General features: G+C 36.9%; 1 protein-coding gene across 3 annotated transcripts in view; it reads left to right on the top strand.

Annotated features, from left to right (window-relative positions):
• PTPRN2 (protein tyrosine phosphatase receptor type N2) overlaps positions 1–23,306 on the top strand; it is a 646,903-nt gene that overhangs the window by 387,903 nt on the left and 235,694 nt on the right. For all 3 annotated transcript variants that reach the window (XM_066991452.1, XM_066991450.1, XM_066991449.1), the window contains exon 12: positions 21,563–21,627. In XM_066991452.1, the coding sequence (XP_066847553.1) occupies positions 21,563–21,627 (65 nt within the window). The remainder of the gene's footprint in view (positions 1–21,562; positions 21,628–23,306) is intronic.

Genomic DNA, 23,306 nt, shown 5'->3' with positions numbered 1-23,306 from the left:
TTTCCAGTTAGCTGGTGTCCATAGGAGAGAAAAAAATACTAGTTGTAATAAATAAATAATCACATAGAAAGAGTCATTTGAAATGGGAACCAGCTATCTGATTCTGACCCTGCATGTTCTAGTAACAAGGTCTGTCAGCAGAGAAGGAGTTACCAAATCTAAAGCCTTTAAGATTAAGGAAAGACTTAAAGAGTTGAGATCAAAAACCCTGGAGCTTTGGTTCCTGAAGGCAGAAAGTTTTTTTAGATGGGCTGAATACTTGTTTGAAGACTTTGAAATGCTGTGAGATGAGATAATGCTGTAAGACCACAAGAGCTCTGAGGCCTCAAATATTGTTGCCTTTGCATTTCGGGGTCACCTCTCTGAATTAATTTAGAGTATGCTGCACTTAAAAATTGTTAAAATCCTCAAAAAATGTATCTTTAAGTTCTCAAAAAAATGTATGTGTAAGTTAGGATGAATAAAGCCCATGATGCCTAAGATATGGTGGAATACAAATTCTTTAAACCTTTTCAAAAAGAGAGTGAAAAACGATGTGAAGCAGTAAAACTTAGGGTGCAGTTCTGGGTGCCCAGCCTCACCAGGACAAAACAGATTTTCCAAAATACAGACAACATCAGTCATGACAGCATTGCTTTTCCCTGATTTGATTCTTTCCTGCCTCACATCTAATTTATAGCTGTGCAGCTTGTCTGATTTAGAAGCAAATACCTTGCAGAAATTGTAAATGACAGCATATGGTGCCAAGGTATGGACTATTGCAATTTATGAGCCATAACATTGAACCAAAAGGGAATGCAGTCAGAGTGAAGGGTTATGGTCATAAGGAGGGTGTTTTTAAGGCACAAGAAGACTATCCCAAGCCAGTAACCTTGTACAATGTAGGTGAGTAGCAAGCCTGCTACTATACCGTGATGTTTGTTCCTAGGTTCTCTGAATGAAGAGTAAACACACTTTGAATCTTGTAGGAAAAGTGAAAATCCTGATAGAATGAGTCAATTTTCTGTACTCATATCAAAATATATAATTGTAGTAAATACATGCTAACTACTGACAATGAAATCAAGGAGTTCATGATTTAGAGGGGAATGGAGAAGACATGTAGTAGACCCTAGGCTTCAGGAGATAAGACTCTGACTTATCAGGAAACCGCTAGCTAGGATTCTGTGGAAGAAAACTATAAAGACAAAACAGTTTAGGGGAGCTGACACGTCTCTAGGAACAACAAAGCAGGAGAATGCTCTGTCCTGTTACTCAGGAAAATGAGAGGTACCAGGAAACTGCCTTGGTCAGTCATGACTGAGTTCCAGTACAAACAGGGTATATACAGGAAGGGAAGGCTACAAACAATACAGAAAGAATATAGAACCTAGGATTGTGCTAGGAAAGCCAATCTGCACCAGAGTTCAAACTGGCAAGAGACATCAAGTGCAGCAGGAAGAGCTTCTACCACTGCATTAGAAAAAAAAAAAAAGAAAAAAAGAGGAAAATGAGGGCTCTCATGAGGGCTGAAGGAGACAGGTTATTTAGTGACGGCAAATGCAGATAGGCAGATGTACTCAGTATTGTCTTTGTGACCTCCACCAAAAAGGTCTGCTGGGACTTTACATGCAGAGACAGTTTTAAAGAAGAGAATCTACAACAATAGAAGGTGACTGAGTCAAAGATCTCTTAAAAAATCTTAATACAGAAAAGTCCCTGGGACAAGATGGGATGCATACAAGGGTGCAGAGAAAGGTAGCTGAAATCAGCGGAAGGCCACTCTATCCTCTTAAAAAGTAGCAAGATGTGGGGACATGGCTGGAGAAATGCAAATATTTCACCCATCTTTGAAAAGAGCAAAAAGTATGACCCAGGAAACTAGAGGCCACTTTGGTCTAAAGAATATTATCAACTGTGTTCTCTTGGAAGTTATTTCTGGGCAAATGAAGGACAAGACGATGACTGGGACTAGCCAGCATGGATTAATCAAGGGCTAATCATGCCTGACCAACCTTACTGCCTTCTGCAATGAAATGACAGTCTCGGTGGATGAACACAGAACAGTGGATTTTATCTACTTTGACCTAAACAAGGCTATTGACATAGTCTCCTATGTCAGAATTCAAGTTCAGACATTTCAGTCTCAATGAGTGGATTAGTACAGGGGTAAAAAACTGCCTGAATTACTGGAATCAAAGGGAACTAATTAATGGTTTGTATGTTATGAGTGAAATAGCATTGTGCAACCAGCAATATTTTCTAGAAGCAGAAAATGTGACAGCCAGGAGAGAATAGTGGAAGTCATGACTGAGATGTACCCCAGTGTCAGTGCATTGCTTGGCTGTCTAGATGCTTGCTCATATTTAAGAAGAAATAGGAAATGAAGCTGAGAGACTTACATTTAATTGTTTGCAGCATGCAGGGAGAGATGTACAGGGGTCTTAAATCCACAGGTGTCTGTAGACTCTTGGAATAGTTACTCTGACAGAAGACTTCAAGCCTGTCTTGTGAGGATTCCTTAGGGAGCATATTAGGGTGAGGATAAGGGAGACAGGTATCAAGGAAAGAAGGAAAGTCATGTGGTGGAGTAGGGACTCCAGGTAGTGCCGCAATACAGACAGGAAAGGAACCTTGAAGAGGCTCTGAGGCATAGGAAAGCCCTCAGACTACTGCAAATTTTCCTAATATTTCATGGTTCCTAGAGAAGTTTAAAAAGACACAAAGCCAATACAACATCATCCTATTTTTTTCTTTTCTTTTTGGCAATGTACTAAGGCTCACTTTAGAATGAATCTTTTAAAGGTACGAATTTCCTCCCAGAAAAAATATTTTTTCCCCTCTCACTAAACTTCATCATAATGACCTGTGGTATATATGTGTTTATTACAATCTTATCATCTTTTCTTGCTCAACAGACCACAATTTGGAATTTGTTGTAATATGTCCTGCTTCAGATGATGATGGTCCACAGCATCCATCCAAAAATATCACTACTTACAGGAAATACGATTCTGAGTCTACTCTTCCTACTATCCAAGGGCCAGAGGTCATGGTTTTAAGTCATATTCTCTGTCCTTAGCATGTCTTCCTCTAAAGTCAAATTAAATATATATTATATATATATGTTTAAGTTTTGATCTCAATTAAGTACACAGCAACATTTCTGCTCAACATAATGATGGTGGGATTTTACCTTCACATGAGGAAATAAAAGATCAGAAGTACACCAATGTTCCAAAGGTTTTAAACTACTGGGGGTGCTGCTGGCAGTTTAAAGGTGGCACCTTGGACCAGCACCTCACCTTGGCATTCATTCATACTGTTGTGATGACACAGCAGAGCTGCCAAAGCCCCAGGTTAAACCTGGCTTGGCTGCATTTGCATTACACTCCAGTTTTCACACTGTCTCTGAAAGGAATATAAATTTTGCATACGTAATAGAGTTTTGCTTTTGCGAAAGTGTATTAATTAGAAACTGGAAAGAAAATAAATAGAATTAACAAAATAGGCACAAAGAAAAAGTTGAAGAATGAGTATGAAGCTATTTCCCGTGCTACAAGGGCCTTACTTCTACCTTGTGTTAAGGCAGGACAAGTTGAGAACCTGTAATTGTGCTTGCTGACAGCCTGTCTCAAGAAACAAGCATTTGATTGTGATCATCCTTGACAAAGATATAGGGCACAAGCACCCATGGACGCCTAATTTATGGATTTTTATCTCGTTTTATAAACTGTCTGTAGGGTTAAATTGCTGAATAGGAAATGCAAAGTGAGCAGGAGACAAGGTATTTGAAAAGCAGAACTCGAGGAAGGCTAATAATGACAATAGACTGGGGAGATCAGAGAGCTAAAAGACTACTTCAGATAAATAAACAAGTAAGCCTCTGACCTCTCTGAAAATCAGTGTGCTGGTTATCAGTCTAAGAAATAGTGTTGCTTTATCAGCTCAATTTTAAATGGGCCCAAAGTACCAAGTACAATGAATTGTTAGATGTATTTATAATAAAGAACCCTTCAGTTAATCTATGATTTTATTGTTGTGCATTGATTGCTGCTGTTCTGTCAAAGGTAGCTTCTCCCTTTTCCCAGAATAATTTTATTTATCTTTCTTCAGAAAAATGACAGTTAGCTGAGGGTAAATATGAGGTATTTAGTCCAGCTTTCTTTAGCTCTATAATTTTGCTTTACTTTTGCATATATATTTTTTCATTCTGAAACACTCCATGGTAGTGTTTGATTGCAAATTCCAGGCTGAGGTGAACATGTTAAACAATCAATATTTATAGACAGTTTTCACTGCTGAACCAAGGGATGTAATGTAGTATCACTAAGTCTGGCTTCAGGACAGTGAGGAATTTCCAGTTCTGGTAGTAGGCTGCTGGGTGACTTGGGGCAAATCACTTTTATCTCATTCGTTCACAACCTTCCCATCTCATATCGAAGACGAAGGCTTTAGCTGACATGGGTATTATTGTATAAAGGATATATTTCCTTCCAAGTCACAAAACAGAAGCAGCTCTGTTTCCTTTTGTGTCCACCTGTAATCAATGCACAGCAGTTAAATTTCAAGTGAATTGAACTGAACCCCTATGAAAAAGTGACCCTGTAAAATCAAGAGGGTAAGTTTCCCATTTGACAGTGCCTCTATGGATCATGGCAGCGAATTCAGTGAGGCACAAAATAGTTATGACCTTACACCAAGATTCATTCCTGAATCAAATTGTGAGTTATGGCATAAAAATTATGCACAAAAAAGCTGTTTTTCAAATTAGATCTAACAAAGGCGTAATTCCAACCTGTTTGGAGAGAATTTACAAACATGTAAAAGAATTTTGTATAATAAATTCATATTTATATTTAAATGCTATCATTATAACTGCAAATTATTCAGTCACCTTTGGTCTTATCAGGCAGGTAACCAACACTGTGCTCAAATAAAATAGCAAAACAGAAAAAAAAAATGCAAGCTCAGTAGGGAAAATGTCCTTTTTTTTTTTTTTTTTTCAGAGTTGAATTCCTAATAAAGTGAGATTAATTGGGCTGTGCAGAGATACACACAGGATTGTTTCAGCTACAGGACTCAGGCAGACATGCTCAGATAGCTTTAGCTGCAAAATGTGAAATATTATGTATGGCTCCTATTCATTTATTCTGCCAAGGGCTATCGTTTCCATGGCAGATCAACAGACTGGGCCGTGTGTCCAGCCATCCCCAGTCTCGGGGAGGGCAGAGAATTCTGAGATGCAGCATTTCACCTTGGCAGCTTGGGCACAAACACATACTCTGCTCTACGATAGCAATTTGTATGAAAGGAGTACCAGATGCAATGATTATTTAGCAATGTCTTAGGTTCCCCCAAGTATGTGCTCCAGACTCTGCCAGGGAGCTTGCCTGTGTATGGATCAGATATGAATTATATGAAAAATGGCAAGAATTATATCCATTAAGAAAAGATATTTTAAAATACACTTAAAGCAAAGGCAATAAAGGAAGCTAAAGAGAGTTGTCTACTTGTTTTGTTCTCACTTTTCATAAAATCATTTTCTCTGGTTCTTCAAAAAAATTGTTGAACATATGTGCAATGCTCTCTCCCATACTGGTGCATCTTCACTCCATGCAAAGGAAGACAATTTTTTATAATGTCTCAATTCCAGATAAAGACTGCTCCAAACTGATTCAGTGAAATAGGCAAATCAAATTATAGTCCCTTTATTATGATCTTAAACATGACTTGGAGATGTTAAAAGGGTTGTATGGAGAATGGATTATATGTTTCCTGCTAGCCAAAACAGCAAAAGATTGCCTTTAATTTGGTTTAGGTAAGTACTTAAAGAACAATTGTCTCCTTTCCAACATCACCTTGCATGATTTCTATTAAAATTAAATACATGGTTTCAATTGTGCTTTAGGCTCTGCTCTGGCCTTTTAAGTGTTTAGTTCTAGAAAAATTCAAAACAAATGGTGAAGTAAAAAATAGTGTTTTTCAAGTCAGACATTGCATTTCTATTTTTCTTTATTTATTGTGTGTGTTTATTTCTATGTTTGTTTCTATAATTTCTTCCTTCTACAAGAAAGTCCCGATTTTACTACAAATGAAGTAATGAACATGGTCCTGTTGAAAGTCAAAATTTACTAATAAGTAAAATAAATAGTGAATAAAATGAAAAGCTGCAATAAGTGTGAAAAAAAGACTCAATGCCAAAGTTCAATCCCCAAATTAATTTAATTACTTTATGGTTTGTCTAATGCTGAAAACGTGATATATAATATTAACCATCGGGGGGAAAAAAAAAAAGGTTAATTAAGAATTTTAACTATGATGATGTTAAAAAAAATAATCTCTGCCTACTCTATAAAAGATATTTCAAAATAGTTTATTTTTCATGGTCTAGTGAGGACTGTAAATGCGGGTAACATTTGTAGTTTTTGTAATGTCTGTAGTCCAAAAGTCCAAAGTGTCATGTATCTTTCTCTGAATTACTATCTTCATACTATTACAATTTCTGATAACAAGCATAATGATAGAATTGTATGTAACTTGTATGTTCTTCTCAAAGACTGCATTAGTTAAAGCAGGATTTAAACTTACTGGGGTCAGTTCAAACTTTCATTAGATCTGCTAAATATTGAAGGTAAAGGAAGCCTTCAGAGTCTGAAATCAATACGTGTTTGGTGGCATCAGATGGTTGGTCTTCCTTTGATGCTGTTCTGCTTTTCTATCCCAAGTACTTCATGTTCCACACCAAAGGCGACACTTCACTTTGAACAGCTGGAGTTCAAACTGTGCATAAAAAACATATTTAGATACTCTGAGTGCTTTTCCCTTCAGATGTATTAGGTTTTATAAAAATGCTACTTTCCTTTAACACTACTGCTGCTGAAATAATAATTTTAAAATGTGGCATAGTGTATTTTAAGTCGATAGTAAAATTGTACAGGTAATAATAGTTTAACAGAATGGGGTACATGCAGTATTATGATTGATATGATAAAGGAAAATGTATTTATATTTTGTAATTGTCAGATAAGTGGTGGGTTTTGATTCCTTCTGATGAACTGTCGATAGTGCTTGCTGTTTGATTTAGATAGGTTTATATTCTTAAGATATTTGAACTATAACTATTAATATAATTTCTGCAAAGTATTACAGTCCTATATTTAAAGCTTAATTTTATATTAATTATTATTTAAGTATTAATATGTTTGAATTTAATTTAAAGATTGTAATTGAATGCAATGTTATAATGCATTATTAATGTCTATTATTTAATGTTATTTATAATATCAAACATCTTGTTGATATTTTTAAATAAGAAAATAGATGGGTAGATCATTATACAGTGTGAAATTAGGAAAATGAAAGAGATGCATCTTCTCCTTGTTATCTCTGTTTCTATTCCTTCCTTTATTGCATTTTGTTTCACAAGATATTGAAGATCTAATGAATATTCAAATATATGCAAATCATATTCCAGCACCATACATCATACACACAAAACACATACACTTTACGTATAATTATATCCTACATATATCTCCATTTTACAAGACCTTGGCACTTTTATCCATTATAGATGAGGTTTTGTGGGAATTAAATTCCTAACTTGACCCAAGGAATTGTCCAGATACAAAATTACAGAACATCTAATTAAGTTGGCTATCAGAAACAAGAGATGCAGCAACCTGTTAATTATCTTGCATTCATCTTCTCACCCATCCTAAAAGTGACAAACAAGCCTCCTTTCTCCTTCATAGCTTCACTTGCAAGACAGCAGGAAGTTCAGATTCTCATTCAACATTTGGTAAAACTAATTGCTCAGAATTGCTCGTTTTTTATATGTGGCACAATGTTACCTGAAGGAGCATCAACTCTTCCTGCTATGTGACAATGTAATATAGAGAGCTGTGCTGTTTTGCTGGTGCCTTCATTTATATAAATTCCCGGAACATCCAAATCCTTTCAGGATAACCCTGCAGGCATTTGTTCCTTGTCATAATTTGTCAACTTTGTTTGTTCAGGAAACTTTTTGGGGGGAGGAAGCTTTTGTAGACCTTATCAGGAATTAATCAAAATAGATTCCTACAATACACAAAATGCTGTGTTTTTCAAATCAAAATATAACAACTGTAACATTCCATTAGTTTGAAAATAGGGTGCTGAGTATTGACTGAAACAAGTCATCAAAGTATTTAATGCAGCATAATTGCAACACACACACACACAAAAGATAATTTAATTATTTAGGAAAAAAAAAAGCATATAGACTGAGAAATAATACTGATATTTGAATCAATTCTGAGCTCAAAAGTATAGTCTCAGATTTATGAGAAAACAACGCCAGAGAATTGTACCCTTCGTGTTACAGTCTGGGTGACCAAGACTTTGGCTAGCAGACCTTGACATCCCCTTCTTTCCATCTTGTATTTTTTTACCCATTGGTTCAGTATCCATCTTCCTCATGAGATCACCTTATTTCCATATCACACATGTGAATGTGTTTCTGAGAGAGGATGAAGTGCTGTCTGGAAGAGCCTCTATCTCTCTGTAAGCTATAGGGAAAGTAGGTAAGAAGCTTTTACTAAATGCCTAATTTCTAGATGCTTAAAAGTGCATTGTGAGTCCATCTTTGGAATACAGAATACAAAATATAGCCAAAGTTAATCAGAAGTCCTGGGTAATTTTTCCATAATCTTCATCACTCTTTGTTTCCCTGAGTCTGTCTTCATTCCCCCTCTACCTTTGTGTCTATCTGCCTTATGCTTTGGCAGCAGTAAAACACAGTGGTTTCCTTTAATCATGTGCCATTTATGCAGAGAAATTATTCTGTTTTGGGAAGAAATTATGCTGTTTCTTCATTCTTGCTTGTTATTCCTTTTCTTCTATTTACTCCTTTCCTGTTTCCAATATTATTGCTTTCTTTAAAACACTTGGATAGAAACTTTCCTTCCGTTTTTTCCATATTCACATAATGTTCCATTTTCCAGTTTTCCCAAACTCTTCAGTTTTGCTGTCAAAACCTAGCAAACCCAGCACTGCTGAGAGGACCCCAAACATCAGTTTGGTTTGATTTTTTCCAAATTTCCTTGTTTCTCTTCTTCACTCCACTCTAGTGCTTTTGGACCATGACTCATCGGCTGAACATATCTTAAAGTGCTTTGCTGCATAAGAACAGACTGAACCAGAAATAAAAATGCTTTGCTGAACCAGAGTCTGAGCGGTGATGGCACTCTGGAGGACAGCAACCTTTCCTCATAAAAACAAGCAGTGCCCATTTCAAGTAAGGGATTATCAGTATTTCAAAAATGACAGGATGGAATTATAGTCTCTTGTGAAGAATCACTGCCTTTAAAGACGTTATATATATATATTTATAGTCATAGAAAAATTTAAGTTGGAAAGGACCTCTGGAGGTCATTTGGTCCAACGTCCTGTGGAAAGCAGTGCCAAATCTGAAGTTAGACTTCTTAGGGCCCTGCTCCACCTGAATTTTGGAAATATCAAGAAATAAATATTCTACAGTCTCTCAGGACAATCTGCCCCACTGCTTAACCATCACTGCTTCACTAACGGAACAGTTTCTTCCTTTTGTCCAGTAAGATTTTCCCATATACCAGCTTGTGGCGTGACATTTGCCTCACATCCTTTTGGTATGATTCTCTGCAAAAGTCTGGCTCCGTCTTTTATAATCATGCCTAGGTGTCAGATGGCAGCAGTTAAATCACCATGTAGCTTCCTCTTCCCCAGGCTGAACAAACCCATCTGCCTCATCCTCTCCTCAAACTCATGTTCTAACCCCTTCAGTGGCCCTTCTCTGGTCTCTCTCCAGTTTGCTGATGTCTTTCTTTTTCAGGGGGGAAGAACTAGACGTTAAGGACCCCAAAATATTACATGAATTAGTCACTGAGTAAAAAAACAGTAGCTGCAAAACACTGGCTAAATAAAGCCGAATGCTGGTAAAATTCTGCAAAGACGAAGAGGAACAAAACAGAACTGCCCTCCATCCCCACAGTGTACAGCAAAGCAACAGAAGGGCACCGGGGAAATTCAAATTATGAAACATTCTTGATGAAATATTAATAAAACCATACTATGGTCTTAATTGCTATAATTTAACACCCTGTATGGTATAAATATTTTAGAAACATGGTAAAATGGAACATTAAGAAGGGGTCAAGGGATAATAATATACATTCATCTCGATTGGCGGAGATGTATACCTCATACTTAATTTATGTTTATATTGCTGTTCTGTACTTATTTCTGAAGGGTAGTGGGTGGAATAAGTAATATGTATATATCTTATGTTGAGACATACATGTTATGTATGTTACATGCATATGTTTGGATTGGTGTAGGACCCTGGTGTATTATCTATGTAATATAATATATATTATATATATATAAGGAATGTAAAATTGCTTTCACAAGTGCATCCTTTCCTTTAGAAATCAGTCATGGATCCAGTAGGCTACAAAAGAGGAGTCAGGATATATGCAAACCATTTCCTCACAAAATTATTTCCTAAGGAAGTCGTTGTCTGTACTGGCCTTTTGATAGCTCCTTCTCTTCTCCAGTAACAAATACTTCTTGTAAGGCTGGTGCTTAGCAAAGATACATGCAGGAAAAGCTCTAGAAACCCACCTGTGCTGAGGGAGGGGAGGGTGCTGCACGGATGGCTTCGTGTGTAGCCCTAGGTGGCCTTAGAACCTGTCCTGGTGGGAGAAAGTCTGCCTGCCCAAATGGAACAAACATCTCACCAAGCTTTTAACTCTCCTATAGATTTTCACCCCATAAGGAAGCTATTGTGCTAATTTTTGTAGAAAATGGCATACAGAAATTGCTTGAAATTGCTGACACTCTAATAGTGACCTATGCCTGTGTATGCATAAAGTGGATAGTCATTTCATTTACATTTATCGTAAATTGTATGCAGTAATGATTTCTATGTGTTAAATTGCATAATCCATACAAGTCTGACAGTCTCATAAAGGCTGTGGGCCGATGTCCTCTTTTGAATGCATCAGTGCCAATGAAAGTGGTTTTCGTACCCTTGACAGAGGTTACCTCTGCCTCATATCTGGTATCTGCTGGTGGAACTGCCTCTGCCATTGCTCTGTAAACCATGTCAGTCAAAGTTTACCAGGAAAGCTCAGAAAGTACGAATGGAAGATTTTTTGCTAAAGATGCACATTTTGTCAAAAGGATGAAGGGGTACTCATAGGAGTGCGTAGCTGGCATTTTAAGTGACAGTAAATGTTTTTACCTGCAGGGATACCTCTTGATAAAGAGCATTAGTCCACAATCTCCCACTCTCTCAATTAATCTTCTTCTGTTCTATTATTTCTGCAATTTCTTAATGATTTCTTTTTAAAAAACAATGCGACAGAAATGCTTTTCTTTCTGAACATAGGTTTCCCCCACAAAGTGATCAGAGCTCTGAAATACAGAATGGCATTTTGCCCAACAAGAGGTTTATAATCTGACCTATAATCCACTAGGGTTGAACTGAACCTACAGGGAGCGGGGAAGCCCAGGTATCCTTTTTAACACTTTGTAAAGAAGTCTGAAAAAATGTTTTCAGAGCATTGTTAGAGGAGAGAGGATGCCAGCAGAGACTCATGCCAATAAGCACTGGGTTAAGCCTACTGCAAAGGAGAGATCTCCCCATCACTCCAATTACAGAAAAGGAAAGCTTTGCCTTTGCTTCCAGCTGTTCTGGGAGAGCTGATCATAGGGCCCTTTCCTGCCATTTCTCCCTATTTTAACCCCTGCCAATAAATCTCTTCTGCTCCTCTAAACAGTGAAGCGGGGAAAGTGCTGCAGCTTTTAAAGGATTTATAAGGCTTAGCTGACCACATCATTTCCTGTGCCAAAAAAAATAAGAGAAAGAATGCTGTGTGGATGGATGTTGCTTTGGTATGCTGCTATTTTGTTACGTAATGTTAATTCTTTGTCATTTTACTCCTGTCTGTAGCTATTCACTGTCTCCAGATGTTTGGTAGATTTAAGGTCGTTTGCATGGGAAACACCTGTTAGTTTTGTGTTGCACAGTGCTGTACTCTTGAGGTTCCTGGCTCTGAGAAGAATAGGTGATACATTAATAACAATTAATAATAACAATAACAACAACATCAATAATAATAATAAATAGTTATTAGTAATAATAATAGTGATAGTAATATTTTGAGTATGACTTCAGCAATCCTGTCTGCCTAAAGTAAGGATGGCTCTGAGAAAATGTGGAAAATGTGGAAATACTCACTGGATTTTTTGGTATACAGGACTTGTGCTTCTGATAGCTACTCAGCAAACTCTGAAGAAAAGTCTTCTGAGACTGGCAATAAGGACTTTAACCTTTCCCTGTAAAGCTGTCTCATGGTCTACAAAGCAACAATTCTTCATACACTTCTGTTAAAGTCACGTCTTTTCTGTTAAATCCTTCTCATCATTCCTATCAAACGTGCATATATGTGCATCCATGCATATGCAAATTCTGTAAATGAATTTAGGACAGTCATTTCTGTAGGCAAGCATTCATCCTCTTTATTTTGTACTTCAGCCATCCAACAGTAAACATGATGCTTTTTTATGACATGATTAAAGTGCTCTTAAAAAACATTGGGCCTGTATTTCGGAATTTACAATCAGGTTTTCCAGAATCTTCCACTCTTTGCTAATTTTTTTTTTGAAGTAACTCTTTTAAAGTTAACAAAATAGCCTTCCAGATTTTCATTGAAATAGTATTATGAAAAATCATTATGAGCAATGATAGGCAAGTTAACATCATCCCTGTTCACTCCCACCTGAAAGCTTTATTGTGACTCTTGTTACTAGTGGCATCCTTGGTAATAAATATTTTCATTTTATTCTGAGGGCACAGCAAATAGATTTTGTTAGTGAATGACCTTGTGCATTAGCTGTGTTATTCATGATTTAGTGAACCAGTCAGTTGAAATATTGCTAATGTTTTCCCAACTCAGTCTTGTTACATTTGTGCCATGAGGATGACATTAAGTGTAGTTGCAGATGAATAACAAATAGCATGGCTTGTAGTCGTGTTTTGGATCATTAAAGAAATGAACCTAGAGGGTACAGTTTTATTAACTGTGGAAGTTGAAGAAAAACTGGGAAAAAAATGACAGTTCTTGCATGTATATTTATTAAAAATAGAGAGAGTTTGGCATGCTGAGAATTAGTGGTATTGCCCCTTAAATTTCTCATATACCAATGCAAACACACTACAGCATCTACAGGCTGTAGTGTGCTTTACACACTACATTTCAGGCTGTTTCCATGAGAAATCTCCAAGTGGTATAAACAGGAATGCTAAAAAAGTATAGCATAATGAAGATGAGGCTTAATAGCTAGAAGCCAATATGTGTATTTATAAATATTACGCATTGCAATATCAAAGAGGGTCAGTGTACTTTCCAGGAGAGTCTTCAGAGGAGTGGAACCCTGCTATAAATGAGCAACAATAGTTCTTAGTTCTCTTTTCCCGAGTCCTTTCATTTGTTTCATACTGAAAAAAAAAAAAAAAAAAAGAAAAAAAAAAAGGAAATGATAAAAAACGTAGCTGGTAGGCTCCTGGAAGGATGGTCTAATCCCTTCCCTTGCCTCAATGACATATCCATTTCAGAGAAACCACACAAGTGCAGTTAAAGTCCAGATAGCTGTAATTCTTTAATTTCTGTGAAGCTGCAACTATCATAAGTACCAACTTCTGAATCACTTTGCTGGTTCTTTCTGCTTAGAAAACACCACAATTAATATTGCTAGAAAAGAGAGAAGATGGGAGAAAATATATTTTAGATATTACTCTCCCCAGACACTAGGTAGTTAAATATTTTTGTTCCCATTAGATGGAGATGGCCATAGAAACTTATAATTTTTCCACTTTTCCTAAAATGCTAAAAGGACAAGGAACAGATCTTACATAGCAGTTTACATTTTTCAAGAGTACTGACAATGCCTATATGAAAACCATGTACAGAAAGAGATGCAGTAGATATCCTGAGGGACTAAGATGAGGTATACGGAAGGAGAAAATATTCAAATAGAAGCAAAAAGGAGATACACAACTCTAGAATATGTAGCTGCCCTTGAAAAGCCAACTGACTGTTATCTGTTTGATTTTTTGTAGTATTTTCATCACAAGAAAATTAAAACAATCTGTTAAATTCTTAACTATAAATAAAAGAAGGCAGCTAAACTGTTCTTCTATAATGCTATTCCAAAATCCTGTTCATTTAGAAGGAAAAAGAAGCAGCTTTGGCCTTAAGCTCATTTTATGGGGTGTTACTTTCCACAGTGTTGTGAAGGTGAGGAGGCAAAGCCTTCCCCACACTAGGAATGGCTGAGAGAGATCCAGATGGTCCTTCTTACCCTCCATCCCCTGGGACCACAAAGCTTGCCTTGTAATTTGTAAATGTTAAGGCTGAACATATGATGGTGAAGTTTAATGTTAAGCTGACTGGGACTTTAAAAAGTACAATTAAAATGTTGGTCTAGACATTAGCAATCAGCCCAGAAGGGAGATCGCTGAGAAAAACGGTCTGCACTTGCATCAGTGCTCATGCTGCATTGGTCTGCTTGAATATATTCTGCTCTGACTTCTGCTCAACATGCTGCAGTGTTTTATCTGAGTTTTCTGTATGGAGATAAAACTTGCCAGAGAATCTTTATTTGAACAAATTTTGATGTTTTGATTTCTGGAACAACACTTTGTTGTTGTTGTTTGTTTGTGCTTTTTTTTTTTTTTCATTTTCTGCTAACACGGGCTGAATTGGTACACCTTTAGCTATAAATATTGGATCAATATTTTAAGTATGCAAGCAAATTATTATGCATACATACATTGTATAAAGCATAAGGAAACATGCAGCGTGTAATTATTACTGGTAAAGTGGTTAACAGTATTAAAAGTTGTCGTTGAAAGTCCATTGAAGTATGTTATCTATTGTAAAACATACATAACTAAAGCATGGCTATTTTTATTCTTAGTACTCAATGCTCTTCTATTGATGGATATGGACTTATATGATTTAGGAGACTTTTTGAAAATGAGTTTCTGAAGCTCTGCAAGACAGTATCTACAACAGATAAAGGATATGCATTTCTACAACGCTAATTCATATAAACTGGTATTGTTTATACTTCAGGAACACAACCCTTGCATTGTATTGGGTTTTCTTGGCAAGGGTTTGATAGCAGGGGGGCTGCAGGGGTGGCCTCTGTGAGAAGAGTCCAGAAGCTGCCCCAAGTTGACACTGTGCCTTCAAAACTCCTCTCTGTAGCTGTTACATTGTCTGTAAGGCTGTTTTACTGCTGAAGTATTTTGGAGCTTGTCTGTATATGTTTCTTACAAGGGTTTGCCTATGAGAAAAAAAATGGATTGGTTGACCCAAAATATTTATATATGTATCCATATATATGATCATATATATTCATTATATATGTTTATATATGATGAGAAAATGATACCTATCTCAAGATGAGATAAGTCAACCTCCGGTGATACCTGTTTGCTCCTCTTGACTAGTGAGGGAACTTCAATTGACATTTTAATTGAGACAGAAAGAGTTAGCAGAGAGGGAGCCCACTATTAACATTGCTCCAGAGAAATGCAAAAATATTATCTAATATATCCCAAACTCCTGTACTATAAATTAAATATCATATTTTAAAATAGCAGTGTGCTCATTTTAAAGAGCAGTTACGGGAAAACATATAATTGAACAGCTATTTATTAAATCAGTAAAAATAAATCAATACAGGCAGTCAGGCAGAAAGAATATGCTTAAAATACATGCCTAATCTATGCAAACAGAGAGCTATGTGAGGTCCTGATATATTAGATCTTTGCTGCTCTAAGCTTCAATATTATCTGGCCATGGGACTTCGGGGACATGGGAGGCAAATGTTTTAGAGAAGAGAAAGTGACGTCATTTTAGTGAAAGAGTTGAACAAAATCTACAGCTCTTGCTAGCTACTCAAGTATGGGCCAATTCTTCTCTTATGGGAATATGCAGTGCTATTTGCCTGATAAATTGAGTTTTTGTGTATTTTTAAACAGAATTAAAGACAAACAGAGATGGAAAATTCCTTGATTGTGCACATGTAGATTTGTCTATCTCGCACCAAAAACTGTGAGATTCCAAAGGTGCACAGGGAGTGGTGAACACTGCCTGAATTTCCATCTGTTAATTTTATTGGCTAGAGCAGGTTGTAAAGGATGTGTGCCTTGAAAATTGCTGGAGATGCAAACGATATTTTAAATTACTCCAGGCAGCAAGGTACTGCGTCTGAGCAGATTGAAAGCTGAAATGTTGATATCAGAAATTAAATTAATGCACGTGAGATTGAAACAATATCTAATTAAAATCATTTGAAAAATGACTTGAAAATTGAATATGACATAATATTTAGCAGGCTGTCGCTAGTGCAGATATGTGGCTTTGACTTCTCTGTAACCATTTTCATTCTAGGCCTGGCTGCCAGTTAACTAGAAATTACACATGAAGCTACAATCTCACTCCATCACCCAGTAATGAATGGAGGGCAAAATACCTTTTGCCCGCAGCCTGTAAACTTACTTGTCCATCACTAACTGAATTGTGAAATTGAGTAAAGGGAACCTTCTTCTCCTTGTATCTACTTGAGTTAGTCGTTTTTGTTCCTGGCTGGAGCATTTTGGATTCTTGTGTTGTGTTTCATGACTTATTTACTTGCAGTCTGGTTCTACTCCTGCCCAGGCAGAAGAGTTCACAGGGTGCATCTCCTAGAAGGAGTGCCCAGGGAGGCGCATAGGTGTATGCTGTTCTTCTGAACATGGGGGTAGCTAAGTATCTAATTCAAAGTTCATTAAAATGCGCTTTAATTACTTCCAACAATTACAAGTACAGCAGGTGGGAAAACCAATATAACATATCCAGATATCCGATATTCTAAAAAATTTAGAGAGTGCTGAACTGCCTGTGTCTTTTTTTAATCTGCTTCCTTTCATTTAGTGGTGTGAATGCCTCAGCAGTTTCAGGAGGTGCATCAACCATGCAAAAGCAGGCTTACTCTGGGACTTCTCAACAGAAAGGCCAAACATTATGGGAATCCATTTTCATTGAATCGCAAGAGACAAAGGTTTTTCTGTCTGCCATGTATGCAAGCCACCCATGTGCATGGGTCCACCAGGCATAAAGACAGACTTTCTTGTTCACTCTATAAAGAAACTTTCTATATAATCTGAAGGTAGGGCAGGAGGAAGCAAAAACTAACTAGGTGTAAATAAAGGTAACATCTGCTTGTGTTAGATTTGGGAAATGTGTTTAAAAATTAAAAGCTGTAGTAAATACCATCTCTCTGGATTTCCCTTCCTCCTTTTCCCTTTTCTTTCCTCAAAGACAGGAAAATAGATGAAATCATACTGAATGTATCTTTATGAAAGGGGCTTTGCAACAAGTGTATGGAAAGAGGACGGTTGGTGTAGAATTCATCAGACAGTAAATCTGAATTAATTGCCCTCTATTGTTTTATTGACTGGAGGTCCAGTCAATATAGTTAGTGAGTCCAGGGCATGAATTGACTTATTCTAAAATGGGCATTTAACAGAGGTCAGGGGAATTGTATGGCTGTAAGTACTTTTGTTTTCTGTGTTTAATTAGTTAAAACACACCCTCAAAGTAAGATTCACAGCAGAAAAATAAAGTTTCCTTGTGAGTGACACCATCTTCATATCCTTTTCATACTTAGGATGGTTTCTTCCCTGGAGTGGGTAAATCTGCAAAAAAGCCTCCTGCAGAAATCCTTCCCTCGTCCCACTTGTGCCAGTGTGTGCATCGCTCCCACAAGTACGCTGAAGGGTGCAGTTGTGCTTGGCAACCCGCTTTATAGCAAAGCTTTTTTACTCATTTCTCAGTACTTTTTTCTTCCAGAAGTGCTGTAATGAGACTGGAGGTCTGCTCGAAGCCATCTATAACTTGCTTCTCCTAATAACCAATGGGCTCTGAGGTCAAACCTGCCAATGACAAAACTAGGCACTCAAATTCCTGACTATGCCACTGCCAGATAACTTTGCTGAAGGAAATAAATGTTAGCCCTCAGAAAACACATCAGACCTCCCTCCGGTTAGTGAAGACTATGAACAGTGGCAATCGCTACCCTTAAACACTCAGTAACACCTTCATCGTGCTCTCTAATAGAGCAAAGCCATTAAGTTGTCCCCATTGTAATTTAGATCACAGAAGAGACTTCCACAGATTTTTTTCAGGTTAAAATAACTGGTATACAGAGAGTAGGCAAAATTATTCCACTGTAGCTACGTGCTTAATTATATGGAATACTGCATAAATTGTCAAGTGCAAAGAATTATTCTGATAAATTAAAATACTAATTAAATAGGCTATTGCAGAATTTTGAGAATGTTATAGGGCTCCGCTTCTCCAGGTAATTTGCATATCCTTCATCTAGTGAATTTAATTTAAAGGCCTCCTTTTTTGTGTGTTTGGAAGCCCTTTTTGTTTCAGTGGAAGATTAAAAAAAAAAGGATTTAAATGTAGCTAACTGGGTTGGGATTTTTTTTTCTTCTTTATTTTATTTTATTTATTTATTTATTTATTTATTTATTTATTTATTTATTTATTTTTGAGTAGCTGTTTTTATTATTCCTCTTTGCTGATGAGTGTCAGTCCTGCATTAGTATTTCTGGACCATAAGCCATGGCCATAAAATATCAGCTTTGGTGGAATGTGTAATATACCACGTTACCTAGGATTACTGTTTCTAGTTCATGACATTTGCAGCAGAAACATTATCTGCTGAGTATTTGTATTGGAGTAAAAACTTGTAGGTAGTACACTAAAATACCCTTTAAAATGTAGACCAGTTTTCAAAGGATTAGTAGCTTGTTCTAAATATCTGGATTTATTTTCCCACCACTCCTTCCTCATCTATTTATAGGCTATTGACTATGTTTTATCGTCTTAAATTCTCAACTACAGATAGCAAAAGTTAAGAAGTTCTATTCAATGTTCAGCAGCTTCAAGCAGCATCTTGATATGTGGTTGATGCTTTAGCCTTGGCACCGCTGTTTTTGACAGAATTTGTTGACCTTCCTGAACTGCTTGTGGAGTTCAAGGGTAGCTAAAATATGCTTCTGTACACGACTGTAGTGAAGATGCTGGAGACAGTTGGCTGTCTCCCCAGTCTGACAGTGCCTGAGCTTGACCATTTTCAGGTTCTGATTTAATCAGTAACACATCTTGACTTTATGCCTCTTAATTTCGGCAGGGTTTATGTTAGCATGGCTGTCAGAGCTGTCCTTTTTCTTTTAGCCAATATCAAGGGGGAAGGGAGTGTTAAATACACTTTATGTAGCAAAGCTTCAAAAAATAAAGTCTGCAGGAAACCTGTGAGAAGAAGGTTGGTCAAATATGTGATAGTAATTACAAAATCCAGTGATTCAGCAGACCTGGTATTTTCTGTTACCTATTCGTGCGGTAGAAAATTATACACTGGGATTTAAGCCGTTTTGTTTACTTGTACATCATTTATTTTGCAGCCACTCTGCTCCACAGTTTTATTTATCCCAAATTACCAAAGAATGATTTTTAAACTCCAGTTTCTTTGAAGGAGGACATAGAGCTTCCTGTTTTTATAAATCTTCTAAATTTTTGCATTTGTTCGAAATCTGCCATTAAAGTATATGTTGGGTGTGAGGCTGTTGGTGTGCTAGCTTGGCACATCTTTCGATGACATGGCACATCCAAACAGGTGAATGTCAGCATAGCACGTCATCAGCCATCCATGAAGCAACACAGTCCAGAGTCCGTCTCAAAGATGAAAATCAAGCTTGTTTGCAAAGATTTACTTACTCTTTGGAAATTCCTACTGCACAACATATATAACAAAGGAAATATAGCTTCAAATCATTTGATCTAGGCAGCTCTGCTTGTAGTGTAGTCCCAGTGACTCTGGGTAGAATGAATACATTTGTGAATGTGTAAAGCATGGTATGACTATTATATGTGAGTATTGTGCCTATTTTTTAGGCTCAAATCCAGCAAGCCATGTGTTTGATCTAGGGACTCCATGCTCCTATCAGCTCAACAGCTGGGTCAAAAAGCTGGACAGAGCTTTCCTCTCCATTTAAATCATGTGCAAAATTCATCCCTTGATGGAGGAAGTCAGAAAAGTTTCTTGATATTATAGTTGCTTGAATTTTTACTTTTTGAGTGTTTGCACATACAAAGCCCTACATAAATCATTCCACATTTTGGATATATGAGGTGAAAATGAGCCCTGATGAAACGACTTGCCTCTGATATAAATTTGAGTCTTTTGGGTTGCACTTTGGACAAACTAAATAAAACATCATCTCACAATATTGTTTCTAAGAACTGTTCGCTGCAATGTGAATTGTTCTGAATGTTTCAAGCAGCAGCAATTAAAGTGTATTTTTCCAAAATGAAAGCAACAAAATATATATTTCTTTTCTGCAGTAATTTAACTGTTTATAATATATTCTGACACACTTCTTGTGCTTTCTGGTAGGAATATTTCCCTCAGCCAACATAAATTGAGAAGCTAAGTCTATCCCAATTGTCCCAGTAATCAATGGAAAGAGAAGGGTACCTCCTGATGTGTGTAAGATATGTGGGATGACTCACCATATTAAATGTCCATCTCTTTCCATTGACTGCAGAGAGAACCTAGATGACTCACTTGGATTAGATAGTCAATGACTAGATGGCTAAAGTGAGGAGAGTTTAATAAGGCTGTAAGGTTTCATTTTTATTAGTAAGGAAAACAGGCCAGGTGTCTGTTTTTTGGCCAGGTGTCCAACTGACACAGTGTGCATCTAGATGGTTAACATCGTCCTATCCAAAACAGGGTGACCTTACCCATACTCTCAGCTGGAAATAATCTCATATGTGTTTAGTATGGGCAACAGTGCTCAAGTCCATGCCCAGGACATTTTTAGGTTACAAGTATAGATGTGGTTTTAGTTATTACTATCTCTATTTTATATTTTTATGCTGTTTTATGCTTGATTATTTTTGGATGCTTTTGCTGATATGGAAGCTGATAAATAGGAAAAAATCTCAATTTTAGAAAGAAAAATATTGTGCATCGCATCCCAGTGTTGTCAGATAAACTATTTATCTTCCCTGCTAGGTGAGACTGTCATTTATTCTGAAATGTCTTACACAGTGACAGTTCCATTGCAGTGGTAAGATGCTGCCCTGCTCCTCGCTGCGAGAAAGACAGTGGGAAGATTCTACAAAAGAGAACTTCCCATATATATTGTGCATGTGTTAAATATGTGATGCTCTGTATACAAGGGAGCAAGAATTAATTTGGCTTGCTTTTTTATATAACAGTGAACAATTAATGGCACACTTATGTATTCAAAACACTGAATAGATGGAGTTGCTATCAGGGAAAAATATTCCATAGATGGTGTAGGTAGGGACTGTCGTGAATTTGATGATGGAGGATAGGAAGGAAGGTTGGTTATATTATGTGCTGCAAAATTGTGCATATTTCATCTTTCCCATAACTCTTTCAATCTTAATTTTCCTTGCAGCCCTGAACAAAGAGAAGCTTGAGAAAACAACTGGACTGAGAATTTTGCAGACTGGCGTGGGGGAGGTAAGTGGCTTGGGGGCATTTTACACTCTCAAAAACATTTTAATTGTTGTGTTTTTTGTATGAAATCCTGGAGCTCATGAACGTTTGTGAACTACCAGCCTGATAGTGCTAAGGGCCTTTTTATGATACAGTTGCATCTGTCAAAATACAATCTGCTGCACAAATAGCACTGTATCCCACAGAGAAAAAAATACCATCCTTACGAGGAAAGTGCAGCCGGCTTTAAGAAATGCATTTTTTTGCTTTGTCGTATCACAGGAACAAAATCCCCAAAGATGAGCACAGCAACTGAAGTCGTTGTATTATTCCCCTTGGTTTAGTTGGAGTGGTAGCTCATCTAGATCAACAAAAGTTTAAATTTGGGGTAAAGGCTCTTCAGCTGTTAGAGAGAATCTGTCAGTGAATGATTTGGTTATTTTGGATGCAACTTGAAACATAAATAAAACGTGTCTGTTATTATGATGATATCACTAAGCAAAAACTCCACCAAGCAGTTCATCATTTATTAATAAAGATGATGCTATCTGCTAAGAACCTTGCATGAACTTCAGTTGATTGCTAATTCTCGTGCTAATTTTGTGTACACAGTTATCTTTTTTTTTTCCTTTTCATTTAAGTAATTTTTCTAGTGGTGAATGTTCGCAGGGCTAGACAAATGCCTTTTTCTTGTGATTACATTATTCTAAGTATTGAGAATAATGAATAACTAACTTGTAACGTGCTGAAGGAATTCAACTACTTTTTTTTTCCTACTGATTTTCATTTTCACTATTTATGGTTTTTATCAGTTCATGCTTAAGAATTACCTTGCCAGTATTTCTGAGATTCTTTGTATAACTTTACTGACATTTTGAAAAGACTTTTTCCTGAAGAGGTACCATCAGTAAGACATGCTGAGATTCTTGGTGTCAAAACTGTAGGAATTTGATCTTCGAAAGCAATGTAGGTAAAATCATTAGAAAATGAAAGCCAGTATCTCTCCTTAACTGAAGCTGATTTAACTAGTTGAGGGATTCAAGGGTGCCTGAACTCAAGAGCTGGGAGGTATATCCTGGATGCACACCTCAGGATGCCTTGACTTCAGGCCGGAGTGAAGCTTGTGTTTGTGCTGTCCCCAAGCCTTCTTTTCTGGTAAATAACAGGAGAACCAAGACTGTTGCTCATAACTATGGAAGCCACATTTTGTTACCCAGAATTCAATGGAATTCTGCATGCTGATGAAATACCTCCACGTATTTCATCTAATTCCTGTCACTGAATGGATTCCAGCTGGCTTACCATTAAATGAACTGTTATCTTATACATATAAGATAAGTCAATGGAGAAAGAGAGCACTTTCACACATTTGAAATGCAAGAAATTGTCACCTGTTAAATGCATCATTAATCCGTTCTAATAATACGGTTGTTGTAACCATGGTAGTCTAAGCATGTACTGGCAACATAGCCTTGAGGAGTTCCTTGTTCTTTTAAGACCAGCTAGTAGGACTGGGAAAAATTGAAAGCTTTTAGGCTAGAGATCTCCTTACTCTGGTTCTTGTGCTTGGGCTAGTAAGAGTAATCACTTGTCACTGAAGAACTCACCTCTCATATATTTAGGTTATCATTTTTTATTTTTTTATTTTTGTATGGTGATACTACTTGATTTGACAGAAGCTTGTGTTTTACACTCTGCCAAAT

The sequence above is a fragment of the Anser cygnoides genome, chromosome 2, assembly GCF_040182565.1.
Source record: "Anser cygnoides isolate HZ-2024a breed goose chromosome 2, Taihu_goose_T2T_genome, whole genome shotgun sequence".
NCBI classification, from domain to species: domain Eukaryota; kingdom Metazoa; phylum Chordata; class Aves; order Anseriformes; family Anatidae; genus Anser; species Anser cygnoides.
Note: the sequence above shows the minus strand (reverse complement) of the source record. Positions and strands in the feature narration are given on the sequence as shown.